Here is a 15,357-nt window from a genome sequence, read left to right as displayed (position 1 = left end):
CTGTGACAGGCAGAGAGCTTTGATCAATGTCCTGCCTGCCTGCAGTACAAAAAGACTCAGCTTTTCTACAAAAGCTGGCCCAGATCTCAGCATCCTGGGCTGAATTTCAACAAGGACATTTTATTCTGCCTCAGATTTTATATATGTATGATTCTTGATTAAATGACTTCACTGATTAAAGTTTCTAATGCAATCCTAACTGCAAAGCTGTAAAAAGATACCTGTCCTCTCAAAGACAGGAAAATGTAAAGATTTGGCTTTTCCATTTTTGAAATCAAACTAACATTCTGTATCATGAAGTGACCATTTTGGAAAGCAGAAGCATATAGACAGAGAGACAGAGATCAAACCTGAATAGGAGACTCTACTTCCATCTCCACTCGTTTCTTCAAAATAGATTTTTTGGGCATGGATGGGATTTCCTCAGGCCTATACATATACCGAGGCTCAGAAGTCTGTAGTGTGTTAGTCAAGCCGGGGATCACATAACCACTGCCTGAAACATCATGATTCAAGTTTCTACTACGCTCTTCTTCTTCTCTTTTCCTCCTTGCACGGTCAAGCTCTCGGAATTCTTCATTCAGGTATGACGGGCTCGGGCTTCTACTGCGGCTGTGGCTTCGTCTGCGATAGTTTCGTGTTCCTGATGAGAAACCCTGATGCTCTCCACTCACACCATGCATCTTCTCATCCTTTTCGTACCGTGGACGCTTTATTTCTCGTCCCCTCTCTTCTGGCCTCGATGGGTAGGAGGATTTCCTGAGTTTGTCACCATCTCTGTCAGATCCACGAGACAGCTCTTCTCGACGACCATAATGTGGACTATAATCTGAACGATGAAGGAAAACATCCCGGTTGCGGTAGTCTTCATCATGTCTCATGATGAAGGGACTTGAAGGTTGATCTTCATGTGATGGGTATCTCTCAAGGCCTCGAGGACATGAGAGGCCTCTAGTGAATATTGGACCATCAGCCATATCATCCCTGTGTAAGAGAAGCATAGAATAAACACAAGTATTTGAGTCAGAGTAAACAGTCTTACTCGTACTCAAGAGTAAGAAATTTCCAAATCAGTTTCAGAATAACATCTCCATCACTAACCAGAAGCAACATTTTATGGACTTAAAGGGCAGGGGAGAGAGGGAGTCTTATTTTTAATGGTACTACACATCCCTCCAAGGAAGTCACCTGCAAACACAGTGACATGAACAATTCAACTCATACTGCAGAAGGAGAGCCTTGAAAAATTGATAGGATGGATTTATTTCTGTGAAGGAGAAAGGCTACACATTTTAAAAAAAACTTACTATCATATTTCAGACCACAATCCCTTTCCTCACCTCTCCCAGCAAGATGCCAAGGTCACATTTCATATGAATTATTCAAGGTATAATTCAGTTTCACACTGGCAAATGCAACAAGATCTTCTTTTTCTCTTCAGCTGTAGACAAGGACCACAAATTCTAGCAACACTTTCTATTGCAACCAATCTGTAGACAGGACTGTCACATGAACGGCTATACCCAAAAAGAAGCACAGTTTTTCATAAGATATCTATGAACCAGGGATAGTAAATGTAATAGTACCATTCCTTTGTGTCAGCCCGTGCATTATTACACACGCAGTGGACGTGCAACTAGCACAACACCAGAATAACTACATCTCTTGGAGTATCTTCTTTTGAACCGATTCCTACACACACGTCCAATTAAGAGTACTGTTTTAACTAAGGCCTTTTTCCCCACCCCTAAAAGCTTTCCTGGGACTGTTCTTTAGATCAGGCAGAAACAAACCAAACCAAATGTTTAAAATTACAAGCTGCTGGTTTTACTCACAGGTATTCCAAAAACCTAGCAAGATCCTCCAAGAATGGGAAGCAAATGTGCTCCTTAAGTGAAATCAATGGGACAGAAAACACAGAGAAATGTCTTTCCTGAGCAATCAAGACATCAACTTGAGCTAAACTATGTATGATTGCCTGAATCCTCAAAAATCACCTCCTCCTACTCAGAAAAGTCCCTCCATAGATCTGAGAAGGGACAAGTCAAGTCATGCCAGATGACATCTTCAAAAAAATTTGCGATAAATTACAGCCCCAGTTTTTAAAGTCACTAGGCTAAAGAATAACAGACATAAACAGACAAGGTCTTTTTCTTGAGTATTTTCATAGTTTACACATGCATACTTAAGAACAAAACAAGCACAAAACGTCACTTTATCTCTAACCTGCATCACTGCAAAGCATTTCGTATGTTATTAGACGCTTTATCAGTCCAACACTTCTTATAAGGCAAATATGGCACACATCAGGACCCACAGTATTAGATGGTATCTTCCCAGTTTCCAGCAAACTATACACATCCACCCCCTCCAAAAGCACAAAATATCTAAAAAAGTAGCTAGAATTAAATTTCATATAGGTAAATTACATAAAGGTATGTCTATCTCCAGTGTCACCTTTTCTCAGAGCCTGCTAAACCTATACAAGCTGCATGAACACATCTGATGGAGTAACAGATGTATTTCACCACACACCTTCAGCTGATTTTTGTGCAAATAATTTGCATGCATGCTTGTCAGGTGTCACCTACAATTCAAATGCTCTGACCACAGTGACAAAGCAGAAGGAATATTTAATCATACTTTGGAAAGAAAGAAACAGCAAACCTACTATATTTACAACTAGAAAGATGTTCCAAATACACTCTGATGCAAATTTAAAACCCGAAGATTAAATTCAGGTGTGAGGAAAAGGATTACTTGTCTTACAGAAACTGTGACCCTTTGAAATATGTTTTCTGTGAATACAGTCCAACAGAGATATGTCCCTCTTAACTGGTTTGGGTGCTTTTAGCCAGCAATGTCCACTGCAGGCTATTACATCCTTGAGAGAAGATACAAGGTGGTACCACTATGACCATCCCAATTCCTTCACAAACACAGAATCCATGAATTACTGGAATTTGCAGTTTCAGAGAAGGAGAACAGACCACAGACTACATAGACATGATGCCTCAGAGAACTACAACTAGTGTAAAGTAAGTTTACTTTTTGGTATACTTATTCACATACACAGAAACAGAAATAAATAATGGTATTCTGCTGTCAGCAACCAATAGGACTCCACCTTAACACACAGTCTTTGAACAGGAAGTCAGATGAGCTGTTCATACTCAAGCCAACTGTCACTCTTGACATTATGCCAAAAAAAAAATGCTATTTCAGAGCACAGCTTAACACAGACCAAGTCTCTGCAAGGATAAGGTCTTATCTTTTGAATTAACCTCAGATGAAAGAATTGGTGGGATGCTCTGTGTAGCTTATCCCAGCTCAGATAGTAGTAGAATGTCTTAAAAATACTGACAGAGGGGGAGATGGAAGACAGGGAGAGGGATAAGATATATTCTTCACTTTGACAGACTGACATTTGGGAAGACAAAAAAATACTAATCTGTTGAAGTAGAAGACTGAAGCTGCTTAGGTGACCTTGAAGTCACAGGCCAGCAGCATTCAGTATGCTTACTTAGACATGTGCAGGAGGCCAGCTGCCCTCGAAACTCGGGGCAAGTTCTTACAGATGTTTTAGGACCAACCTGCACGTGGACACGCACCCTTAGAAATTCTCCTGGGGCATCCTGAAAATCCACTGCTGCAGGAGAACCCAAAAGCATCCCTGGTTTCCATCCTTTGGTATTTTATTTCCTTTATAGGCTAATGAACCTCTCTACCATCCCAAGACCCTGCAAATTACAGAAAATAATTTGTAAAAGTGATTGCTGGAAATCTCTAAGTGGAGTAGTTAGCAAAAATAGCTAAGAATAACTAAATTCAGAATTATTTGCTCCAATTACTTCAAAATTTGACAAGACATCTTCAGAAAACACTCTGTTTTTGGTTTTTTTTTTAAGTAAGAATGAGAACATACCACATGCCAAATAAGAATGTGGTATGCCCGGTATTAAACCCAATGATTCACAAGAAGGGCTACTTTAAAGCCCAGTGATAGATATAAGGTCAGTGTCCCAGTACCAGGGTAGCCTCTCAGAGGGGAAAAAAAATACATGATGAACAAATACATGACAAACAATGTCCTTAACCAAACACAGAGTGTCTTTTAAACACAACCAAAATGGCTAAACATTGAAGAAATTTGGAAGTCAGAAACAGTACCTAGAAGATTTAGGAAAAGCTAAGGGATGACTAGGTTGTCACACACTTTAAGCTTCTGGACAGTGGGCACTGCTTAGACAAGTGCAGCCAGCACAAACAGATTGGAGGAAAAAAAAAAAAATGTAACTACATCAAGTTCTTGCATACCTACGCTACAAATATATGGGAAGTCACTTAAAAACTGAGATCTACATGGTCTTACTTTCTCTTATTCTCATTCTGATTCATCTGTCACTTTTATACCTTCTCAGGAGTCTATTCTGACCTTTTTTTTACATCTATGGGTCCTGTAACGGAGATAAAGTGGAAGTTCTTTGTCATTTTCACTCTTACGTTAAAATAAACTCCACTGTACCTGATGTTACTTCTAACCATGCATCCTAACCACAAAACAGGTCAAATATAAAACCTCACTGGAGAAAAGGAAGCAATGGGACAAACATGCATCCCCACTCCGCATGTTCTTAATTTGCCAGAGCAGTGCCAGTTCTCCTACATATCATTTCCTGCTCCTTCCAACCACTGTACTGTCCCTGCAGGCTGCACAGGGGATTTACAAATTGAACACTGATCCCAGGAGAACTGAGGTAAAGGCATAAAAGTGACAGCACTGAAAACTAAACTCTCACTGGGTTTTCCACACCTGCTGAAACTTAACCTTACACTTGAGAAAGACAGGAAATTCACTTATTCTGCTCAGTTCCCTCTTTTCCTCTCTCTCTCTCTTCTCGTTTTTTTAAACAGTTGGGGATATTTGTATCAAAATTGGAAGTTACAATGCTTTTTTTGTTCTGGATGCTTATCCCTGACCTGAAACTGCAATTGTGTGCTCTAGGGCACAAACTATGCCATCTTTAACTTTGCAATTCAAGACAAAGAAAACAATTTTATTTGCACAGTCTTCTGATTTTACTTCTTTTGCCAGATTCTACCTGTTCTCCTACTGAAGGCAAGGATTTCCAAACAGTATCTACTAATATTTATACTTCACTGTTCACAGCAGTATTTTGAACATAAAAGATGTCTCTTCATTGACTATGTTTCTCTCCAATTCCAATCAAGGGACCCTAAGAATTCTAACACTTATTTTATCATGTATGAGACTGTCTGACTACGTTCACTTCTCTTCCACAGCGTTTTTCAAGTCAAAATAATAAATTTTCTTCAAGCTACACTAGAGCTTTATTCTGGACTATTCTCAAAAATCAGGAAAGTAGATTATTCCTCCCAATAAATGAGGAAGTTGAAGCTTTACACTATCCATAAACAAGCTTCCTTTCAGTCAGACTAGGTAGGTTCATAAGAAACAGAAGACAGTGGCTGAAGCTGTGAAAGGTCAAATGAAGCAGCTCCCTCCTGCAATATACTCTGGGCACTTTTAGTTTATATGGGTTTTAGAAGCAGTTGACAAAAATCAGAGAAGAAATATCTGTTTATAGAACCACTATGAACACAGGCAGCGACTTTTGTTCAGGAATCCCCTGCACCACAACTTGCTGGAGGCTGGAGTATTCCAGGGAAGCATCACTACATGCTTGCCCTCTTACCCTCATTCCCTAGGCATTCACTGGGCTAATTAGATGTTTGGTCTCACCCAGTACAGCCATTCCCACGTTCTTACTGTTTCATACACTTGAATCCCCATCTGCGAAGGACCATACCTGTCACTCAGGTTATCAATTGGTGAGCCCAGTCTATCAGGCAGCCTCCTTCGCTCTGGTGTGCCAATGCAATACCGGTCATTACCAACAGTAATCCGCAAACTCTGTTCCAGTGAAGACTCAGAGCGGAGACTCGGTGAACGTCTCTGCAAATTGAAGAAAGAGTGGAAGCCCATCAATCAGGGAATTTTAATCTCAGCTACAGAAAGGCAAGTGACTCTGCTCTGCTTAACATATGAGACTTGGGGTGGATGGATCAATTAAAAAAATCAAACTAGAAGAACAATTGTTCCAAATATTTCAATTCTCTTTAGTTACTAAAGAAAGGGGAGGGTATTGACTGCATTTAATTTCTCATCCCAGCTGCCAATAACACACTCTATATTTACATTATCTGGAAGGAAATTTTCAACTCAAAAATACATCTCATAAAGCACTATTTTGGAGGGTGGAAAAACAGAGAGAAGTTCAAGAAATCCCAGATTTGCTGCTGTCCTCCTTTCTTTGTAGAGGAGAAGCAGCTAAACAAACATTGCATAAAAAACAGTGCCAGGAATTTCTTAATAAAAGTGTCTGGATTTCTGGCCCTTTCCAACTTTAGTAACGACATGAACCAAAGTATAAACCAGTGTAAACAAAGATTTTCCCAGCAGTGATGTTTTCAACAGTTTTCCTCACCTCATGCTGCTTTCAGCAGATAAACACAATGTAATACTAAAAATGCCAGTGACTAATAGAAACACCTTCCATAATAGAATTCCCATTATCATTATTTGTTACTGGTAGAGCTAAACCAGAGCTAAGTAAAGTTGCCTTTGAAAAACTACAGCAGTGAAGGCCTGAGCTGACTGCCTCTGCACAGACCTTCCTTTGGACACATACTCAATACAGAAAATTTCATTACTGGTAAGTTATGCTTAACTAGTTACGCCTCGTATCATTCTAGAATATGGCACTAGAATACAGGAATGATCAAAGTAAGGGGAGTTCCATAAGAAACAGGTGAGACTGCCTGAAGACAGAGATACTTGATTTGCTTTCTTAAACCAACATGGTTTAGATTCTATTTAACAGGAAGCAATGAACCAGCTTCAGTTCTGCCAAACTAGTCATGCACTGTATATCGCTTTCACCACCGAAAATTGCAGTAGCAAGCAGCAGGTGCATTATGTTGTCTGCAGGTGCATTATGTTGTCTGCATCCACCCTGAGAAGACGCAGCAGATTCAGCTCAATCCTCCAAGAGACCAAAAGAAGAACAGTATATAATCTCCAATAAGAAAGCAAAAGAATTCCCTCACAAATTTGCCTGAACAAAATTTACTTCCAGTACAAATCTGCACTAGAATCCATTGTGCACATAACCTTGTCCTAAGGTAACATATTAATGATTTCTGTTTTGCTCCTTTAATCCAAACCCCAGCATTTATCAGAACACATTTTAATTACTTTCTAAGACCAATGGTGTTGTATAGCACAATACAATCCTGCAACAGCCTGGCTGAGATACAACATATACAAGGTGCATGTGTCTCATACAAACACACTCTGAAGGCTCACATGTGCCCAATAAAACATTGAATTTTCAGGGCTGCCTCAAGAAGTGATTATCTTGAAGGGCATCTTCTTGCCATCGAGGCTGTTGGCAAGTTGGGCACATACATGACAACCATCTCCAGGAACAGGAGACAGAGAAGTGATGATTACATCTCAGAACAAACTTCTGCAGAAAGGAAAGAAATAGTTTACATTTAGAAAGTTTGGGATGTTAGGATTGCCTATGACTGCCATACAGATTGCCCAGAGACAGCAGTTACAGTGGTACATATTTGAACTTCACAAATATTTTTTTTCAGTTTGAGACATTCCAGTTTTAACAGCTTTTTCATTTGGAGCACTGAACACCACCACTAGTCATTCCTACCTATGCACTGCACTGCATATTCCTCCCTCCTGTTCTGGCACCTAAATCGCAGTTACCATTGCCATATTATTGCACAGGTTGCACACCAGCTCTTCGTTTCTTCTTTCTCTGTTGACCCAACATATTCCAGTCCTCTAATTTCAGCCAATTTTCTCACAAGAAAGCAAAGAAGCTGAGAGAAACTATAAAAAGAACAAGCAGGCAGGTCAGCAGGGACAAATAAAAGCAGCATGTGTCAGCCTTGCAAGAATAAAGTCCACCAAAATCTCTCACTGTACAGCCCTGACCTTCCTCTCCTCCCTTACATTTTTCAATACTCGCCCCAAACCTTTGCTGTCACTCCATGCTCTTCCAATTTCCACAAAGTTTTCCCCAGCTACTAAGGAATTAACAACATCCGTACTTACAATGTCCAACACACAGCTCCACTGGCAGTCAGCATCCCAATTATGCATGAGAAAATGGGCAACAATGCTGATAACCTAGGAATGCAGGCACTCCATCTCAAAAAAAAAAACCCTCAAAACCAAAACTCAAACCAATTCCCAGAATCAAGAAAAGGGAATAAGTAATCTCTAAGGCTCCTCCTTCCATACTCCAATTTGCATGAAAGGTAGGGACAATAACTTGGAGCTTGTACTCAAAACTTTTCTGCACTTCAACCCCATTACCCCATCAGTGTCCTCATTCCACATGCTACATCTTCCACCCTTATGCATATATTCCCCTCTTCTAAGTCCTCCTTCCTTGTTGCAGCTTAAATTCCTCTTCCTCAGTCTTCTGTCCAAATTCATCTCCTTTCAGTGACAGCTCCAAAATGCCACTTACTAACACATTTGTGTAACTCTCCACATTTCCACACTTTGTATCCTCAAACTTCTGGAGAGGAGGTCTTAAATTATATAAATCTGAAAACTTTATTAAAACTTTACCCAAGCATGCTGACCCAACATATCTGCTGTCTGCTTTGTTTTGATCACTTAGTTCCACTGTTTGGAAAACATCAACTAATCCCAGCTTTATCTTTAATGAATGCTAATTTTGTAAACAGTACTTCTAAAAAGTAAAATCAACCTGTATATGTATTTTATGCTTTATAACATCACTTTTAAAGAAGTAGTAGTGTTGGTCAAACACCTTTTGGTGGAATTTCCATGGAAAAAATGTGCCCAATATACTCTCCAAGAATTACTTACACTGGGCTTTAGCATATGCAAGAGACAGCAAAATACGGGGTAAAGAGCTACATTTAATTGTCTCAATATCCCTCTTACTGTGAGAGCTGCTTCCAGAGAAAAGTTTTCCTTAAATGCCGTAATATTCCTGTAAATAAACAAAAAATCTATTTGACTCAGCAGTTCAGCACTAGCTAACTTGCTAAAGCCTAATTTCTAGGATGAATAATTTTTCAATCCTTCTCTGAAATTAGAATAGGCAAGAAAAACATCAAGAATCTGCAACAATTTGCTGAGATGACTACTGTAACTTGAGCCAGAAGGGTGCAAAACAACACTGGAAGAATAGCGTTTATCAAGAATAATGTTTGTGTAAAGTGGGGGGTTTTGGTGGCTTTTTTCTTTTCCCCAAAGGGGGAGTGGGAGGCTTCCAGTCAAAAACTCCTAGTTCAAATTTCTCCAGGTCTGAACCACCAACACATTTGGCATTGGAAGTTTTAATACAGCTGGCACAGGTTCACAGCCTATCATGGATACAGTGAAATGGCAGACTGAGTGATGGTGAAGTCAGTTTAAGAAAGTTCTGCTCCTGTATATTGGGTTTGTGTGGCAAGGTTTTAGTAGCAGGGCGGGGTGGTTACAGGGGTGGCTTCTGTGAGAAGCTGCTAGAAGCTTCCCCTATGTCCGACAGATCCAATGCCAGCCAGCAATAAGACAGACCCGCCACCGGCCAAGGCCGAGCCCATCAGTGATAGTGGTAGCGCCTCTGTGATAACATATTTAAGAAAGGAAAAAAGTTGCTGCGACACAGAAACTGCAGCCAGAGACAGGAGGGAGAACACATAAGAGAAACAACCCTGCAGACCCCAAGGTCAGTGAAGAAGGAGGGGAAGGAGGTGCTCCAGGTGCCAGAGCAGAGATTCCCCTGCAGCCCGTGGGGAAGACCATGGTGAGGCAGGCTGTCCCCCTGCAGCCCAGGGAGGTCCACGGTGGAGCAGATATCCACCTGCAGCCTGCGGAGGACCCCACGCCAGAGCAGGTGGATGCCCGAAGGAGGCTATGACCCCATGGGAAGCCCGCGCTGGTGCAGGCTCCTGGCAGGACCTGCGGATCTGTGGAGAGAGGAGCCCATGGAACAGATTTTCTGGCAGGACTTGTGACCCTGCAGCGGACCCATGCTGGAGCAGTGTGCTCCTGAAGGACTGTACCCCGTGGAAGGGACCCATGCTGGAGCAGTTCGTGAAGAACTGCAGCCCATGGGAAGGACCCGCATTGGAGAAGTTTGTGGAGGACTGTCTCCCATGGGAGGGACCCCACGCTGAAGCGGGGGAAGAGTGTGAGGAGTCCTGCCCCTGACGAGGATGAAGCAGCAGAGACAACCTGTGATGAACTGACTGTAACCCCCATTCCCCGTCCCCCTGCGACACTGGGGGTTAGGTAGAGAATCCAGGAGTGAAGCTGTGCCTGGGAAGAAGGGAAGGGGTGGAGGGAGGGTGTTTTGAGATTTGGTTTTATTTCTCATTACCCTACTCTGGTTGATTGGCAATAAGTTAAGTTAATTTTCCCAAGTTGATGGTAATTGGTTGAGTGATCTCTCCCTGTCCTGATCTCAACCCATGAGCCCTTTGTTATATTTTCTCTCCCCTGTCCAGCTGAGCGGGGGGGAGTGATAGAACAGCTTTGGTGGGCACCTGGTGTCCAGCCAGGACTAACCCACCACATCCTGTATCCCAGTTTGTCATCCCCTCAGCTGTGACCATGCAGCTGTCCATCGAGCCACAACACAAATTGACATGAATCAGATTAAAAATTACCTCCTTTTAAAAAATTACTTATTTTCAACCTGGGTCTCACTAGCAATGCAGTTTGCAGGGCTACCCCACAGACAACTTACAGGACTGAGATAACTGTGAAATACAGCCTAAAAACAAATAGCCAGAGGCAAGCTTCTCAGCCTGGTTTGGCTTAACTGTCAAATACAACATTATCTTCCTATACCTTCAGGACAGCTCACCTTTGCATAACAAATAGCACGAATAGCTGAATTTTAACTCCACTACAACCACCTGTGATCTCTTCTATGGCAACAGCTCCAAATAAATCCAGTAAGAACCTGTACCACCATCAGAAAGAGCAATCCCCATTCTCTCTTGGGGTCTCATCATGCAATGAATCGTAGCAGACAGTACATTTTTATTGGATTGACTTTCAGCCACATCGTTTCCTCAAATCAGCTCACTCTGCAACTTCACAAGTACAAGTGTGAGCACTAGGGACGGGGGCAGAATATACTGCAGAGCGAGAGGAAAAAGTGAGTGTACTGTTCTTTTTAATTGTGCACGTGCTAGATTGAGTGACCATGGAACCATAGCCTAAAATATGCCGGTACAAAAATCTCTTCTTACAATACAAAAGCGGAGTGAACCTACTACATACCGCAGGTAACAGTTACCAGACAAGACAATCATTGCACCTAGGAGTAACAAGAGAAAACCTAAGTGAGTGAATGCCACTCGGTCAAAAAAAAGTTAGGCTATACACTTTGGTTTAGTACGAAGACATCTGCATCCAAAATGGGATCACTTCAGATGCCAAACCAGAGTTTCACATGGCCAAATCAGATTTTGCCAAGACTGAGTGACAAGACTGGAACACCTTGTGCACAGCTCCAAGTACAAAGCACTGCCTATCAAAGAATACCTCTCAAAGATGTAAATCTGTAACAGTCTCCTTTGTACACCCATGACAGGAGGAAGAACTCAAAGTACTCATTTAACATCCTATTAAAAAAAGTTATCTTCCCATAAATTAAACTATATTTATACAATAACACAAACCGGTGTTAAATGGAGGAAAGCGACTAGTTACATCCTTTGCCTTAGCAAAAGATAGCATCATCTTTGAGCCTTATCTAAAATGGCTCTAGCCGATAAAAGAGAAATAAAAATGTAATGGAAATCAAAGGAAAAACATTACTTAAAATGGAAATCAATGATTTTTTTTTTTCCATTGGGTTCTCTAAGAAACAGGGGGGAAATCGCCCTTCTCCCTCTGCACAGGGAAAGCCCGGGGAATTCTGCAAGAACCCCGCCGCGCCAAGTTTGGGGCCCTGGCCCCGCTGCCCCCCGCTCCCGCCCTGCCGCCGGCGGCGACACGGACTGACCCCAGGACACGGCCGGGCTACCGCTGAGGGGAGGCCGATGCCGGGAGAGACACCCCCCGCCAAGCCGCGGGGGACGGTGGCCGCCATCTCCGGGGGCCGCGGAGGCGGCGGGGACACCCCGCGGCCTGACAGCCCCTGAGGGAAGGGGCAAGCCCCGCACCGAGACACCTCAGCGCACGGCGGTAGTTACCCGGCTGCTGCTGCCGTCTCCGTGCTCGCTCCCCCGGCGGCCCCGGGTCCCCCCGGGCCCCGGTCCTCCCGGCGGCGATGGCAACCTCCTGCTGCGGTGCGGCGACGGGGATCGGCGAGAGGCGCCGCGGTGGCCCGACGGGGAGCGGTGGCGGCGCGGCGGGGGACGGGGCGAAGCGGAGCGCGGTGGCGAGGCAGAGGCGGCGGCGGCGGCGGCGGGCAGCGGCGGGGGAGGCCGGCCGCGGCCTGGCCCCGGCCCCGATGTACTGGAGCGGGAGGCGCGGGACCCCGACGAGCTGCCCTCTTTCAGCCGGTGGGAGGAAGACGAGGACGAGGGGCCGGAGCGGCCGCTGCTGGAGCGGTACATGATGGCGCCGGCGGCCCGGGGGTCCCGGCGGCCTGCGCGGGCGCCCCAGCTCCTCTGACCCGGCCCCCCGCCCCGGCTGCCCCCCCCCCGCCGCGCGTGCGCGCCGCCGGCCGCCCTGCGCGCGCTCCCGAGCCAGGCACCCCCGAGCCCGGCGGGGGGGGGGGGGGCGGGGTGAGCCGGACCGAGGAGGGGGCGGGAGGCGTTCCTTGGGGACGCCCGCACAAAATGGCGGCCGCCCGGCCCTGGTCACGTGTGGTAGGAGGCCTGGAGCCCGGCTGGAGGTGAGTGTTGCTGCTGTCGTGTTCGGTGGTGCGGGACGCCGCTTCCTCCCTCCGCGCTACTGCTCCCCGGTAGGCGTGAGGGGGACACGCTCGGGTGCGCGCAGGCGGCTGTTCCATCCTGTTTGCCTCTCCTCCGGGGCTTCCCGCTGCGCCGCCCCCCTCAGCGGGAGCCCTCCTGATCGGGAGAGCGGGTCGGGGGCGAAGGCGGTGGGGAGGGCGAGAGGGAGCTTCGCCTGGGCGCCCTCTCCCTCACGGAGGCTGAGGGGAGATGCTGAGGGACGGGCTGTGAGGCAGTGGGCCTCGGCCGGGCCTTGCCGCAGCTTGGTGTGCCTGGGGTGATAGCAGCGTCTAGGTTGAAGCTAAAAGCAAAAGGGTTTGGGTTTTTTGTTTGGGTTTTTTTTTTTTTTTTTTTCCCCCTACACTGTGCTGTGGAGCTTGTTGGTGTGGGTGTTGTCCTTAAGCAGGAGCGTGTTCAAGAACAATCTTTGGCGGCTAGATCTAATGCTCAGCCTGAGCCTCTAGCTTAGAAAATTTCTGAACAAATTTCCTTGCTGTGACTGCCAGGAGCTGAGATGACATGACAGGGAGGAATTGCTTCTCACCTCCTCCCTCTCCACACCTGAGCACCTGCTACCAACCACGCTTAGTGCAGGCAAGTGAGTATGACAGTTTTGATTCTCTAAGTGAAGCATGAAATGTTTCTTGGTTCATGCTGGGGGCTGTCCCTGGTGAGGAGGAGGAAGAGTGTTTTCAATTAGGTGAAATGGGCTACCAGTAGAAAGAAATGAATGCAGAGAAATGAATATCCTGATAAAATCCTCCATTTCCCAAATTCCTGAGCCTTCATACCTTGTTTAGAAACTGGGAGAAGTTTCATGTGTTAGGTTTGTATTTTATTATTAGCTAGATGACATGTGAGGGCTTGTATTTGAAGACCCAATCAATTTTTGCAGACTCGGATGAAATTTTGCCTGTGTTTTTTGGGAATGTATTTGCTAGAACATAACATACCATTTGAAGCATATTACTTATAGCAGCAGCAACAAAGAGCAGCAGGCTCATGGGTGGTGGTCTGTCTGATACTATAATAAGGTATTTCTGCTGGGAGTGGTTGGGTACAATTGTGTATTAAAACTAACTGCCCTACCTTGGCATTTTCTGAGTGAGCGCACCACTACACAGGCTCAGGAAATATGCTCGTATGCCAATCATCAAAATAAGCACGAGCTATATAAAGACTATCTTATTTTCTGTTTCCATTGTCCACTCCTCCCCCTTCTCTCCTAAGGTTGATAATGTTCATCAGTGACCTTAATTTAATTATAAGTATCCTGGGATAAGAATTTCATCTTTGAAGATGTCCAGCAGACTGTGGATCTGCTTCTGGTGGGAGCAAAATGCAATGACAGTGGAGGCAATGGATGCTTACTCAAGCTGTTGCAACTAACTACCCTAAGCAGCAGACTTGGTGACACTTCAAGAGGCACAGAGCTGTGCTTTATGGTAACTACAAAACTCATGTGAGTAGGAATTTCCTCTGTAGTTTTGTGTTGTAGATCACATCCAAGTAGTTTATAAGGGATATACTATTATTCCAAATGCATTCTGTTTTTTCATTAAAAGGAAAACCACATTTTCATGCATTAGTGTCAGGCGTCTGTGTCAAGAGCTCAGTTTCACCAATTGAAATAAGTAAAAACAGCATAGCGAGAGAGAGAAAATGGACTTGTTTGGTTTTGGACATCTCTTCAATGTTGTTGCTTTCTTTACATCAGTTTTAAAAAATAGTTTTAAACCACAGTTTGGTTTCAAAACAGTCAAGAGTAAAAAGCCACAAACCCAAGAAACCCAGCAAATTCTTTTTTTTTTTTTTTCCTGTCAGTTTTATATAGTTATGCATACAATATCTAAAAGCTTTGCAGAATGCCAGAACATGAAAATATTTTCTAACTTCTTTTTGCCTTGTATCCAAAGGAGGTCTACAGGAGATGTCCTGGTGGTTTCTGGTGATAGATTTCAGTGGCATTTGGAAGGTGCAGGAATCCAGATACCAATAACTATTCAGAAAGTTCATTAAAATGTCTGTCTGCACACCAGTAAGTAAACTGCTCAAGGGAGAAATGGTAAAAAGAAAGCAAACGGCCTACATGTTGTGGTGTTAAAAGAGTTCAGAAGAGGAAAAATTCCACTTGTTGGAGAAAAATACTTGACTGACCAGTGCTCATTAGCATTTTGTAGCACCCTGTCATCTTACTGAGCATTGCTTTACAATTACAATTTATAAACTCATTCTGTACTAGCTGTAGTGTCATCTTTCAATCACAAGCCTTACTGAGTTAAGTTTTTAAAGGGACCAAGGACCCATAGTGGGATTCAGTTAAATTATTCCTAAAATCAGTACTGAAATTTGGGTCCAGTGGTGCACAGC

At 44.1% G+C, this 15,357-nt stretch overlaps 1 protein-coding gene across 3 annotated transcripts in view; it reads right to left on the bottom strand.

Moving 5' to 3' along the window:
• ZNF318 (zinc finger protein 318) overlaps nt 1-12,753 on the bottom strand; it is a 28,884-nt gene extending 16,131 nt beyond the window's left edge. For 2 of the 3 annotated variants that reach the window (XR_003926413.2, XM_030035975.2), the window contains exons 1-3: nt 12,283-12,753; nt 5,832-5,977; nt 351-984 (exon numbers count right to left, since the gene is read on the bottom strand). Coding sequence is in view for 2 of the 3 variants with exons in the window: in XM_030035975.2 (XP_029891835.1) it covers nt 351-984; nt 5,832-5,977; nt 12,283-12,648 (1,146 nt within the window). In the remaining variant the exon portion in view is untranslated. The remainder of the gene's footprint in view (nt 1-350; nt 985-5,831; nt 5,978-12,282) is intronic. The other variant, XM_041128400.1, reaches the window with a different exon arrangement.
• Between the last annotated feature and the right edge of the window lie 2,604 nt (nt 12,754-15,357).

The sequence above is a fragment of the Aquila chrysaetos genome, chromosome 13 (genome assembly GCF_900496995.4).
Source record: "Aquila chrysaetos chrysaetos chromosome 13, bAquChr1.4, whole genome shotgun sequence".
NCBI classification, from domain to species: domain Eukaryota; kingdom Metazoa; phylum Chordata; class Aves; order Accipitriformes; family Accipitridae; genus Aquila; species Aquila chrysaetos.
The sequence above is the reverse complement of the archived record's forward strand: the minus strand, read 5'-3'. Positions and strand labels throughout refer to the sequence as shown.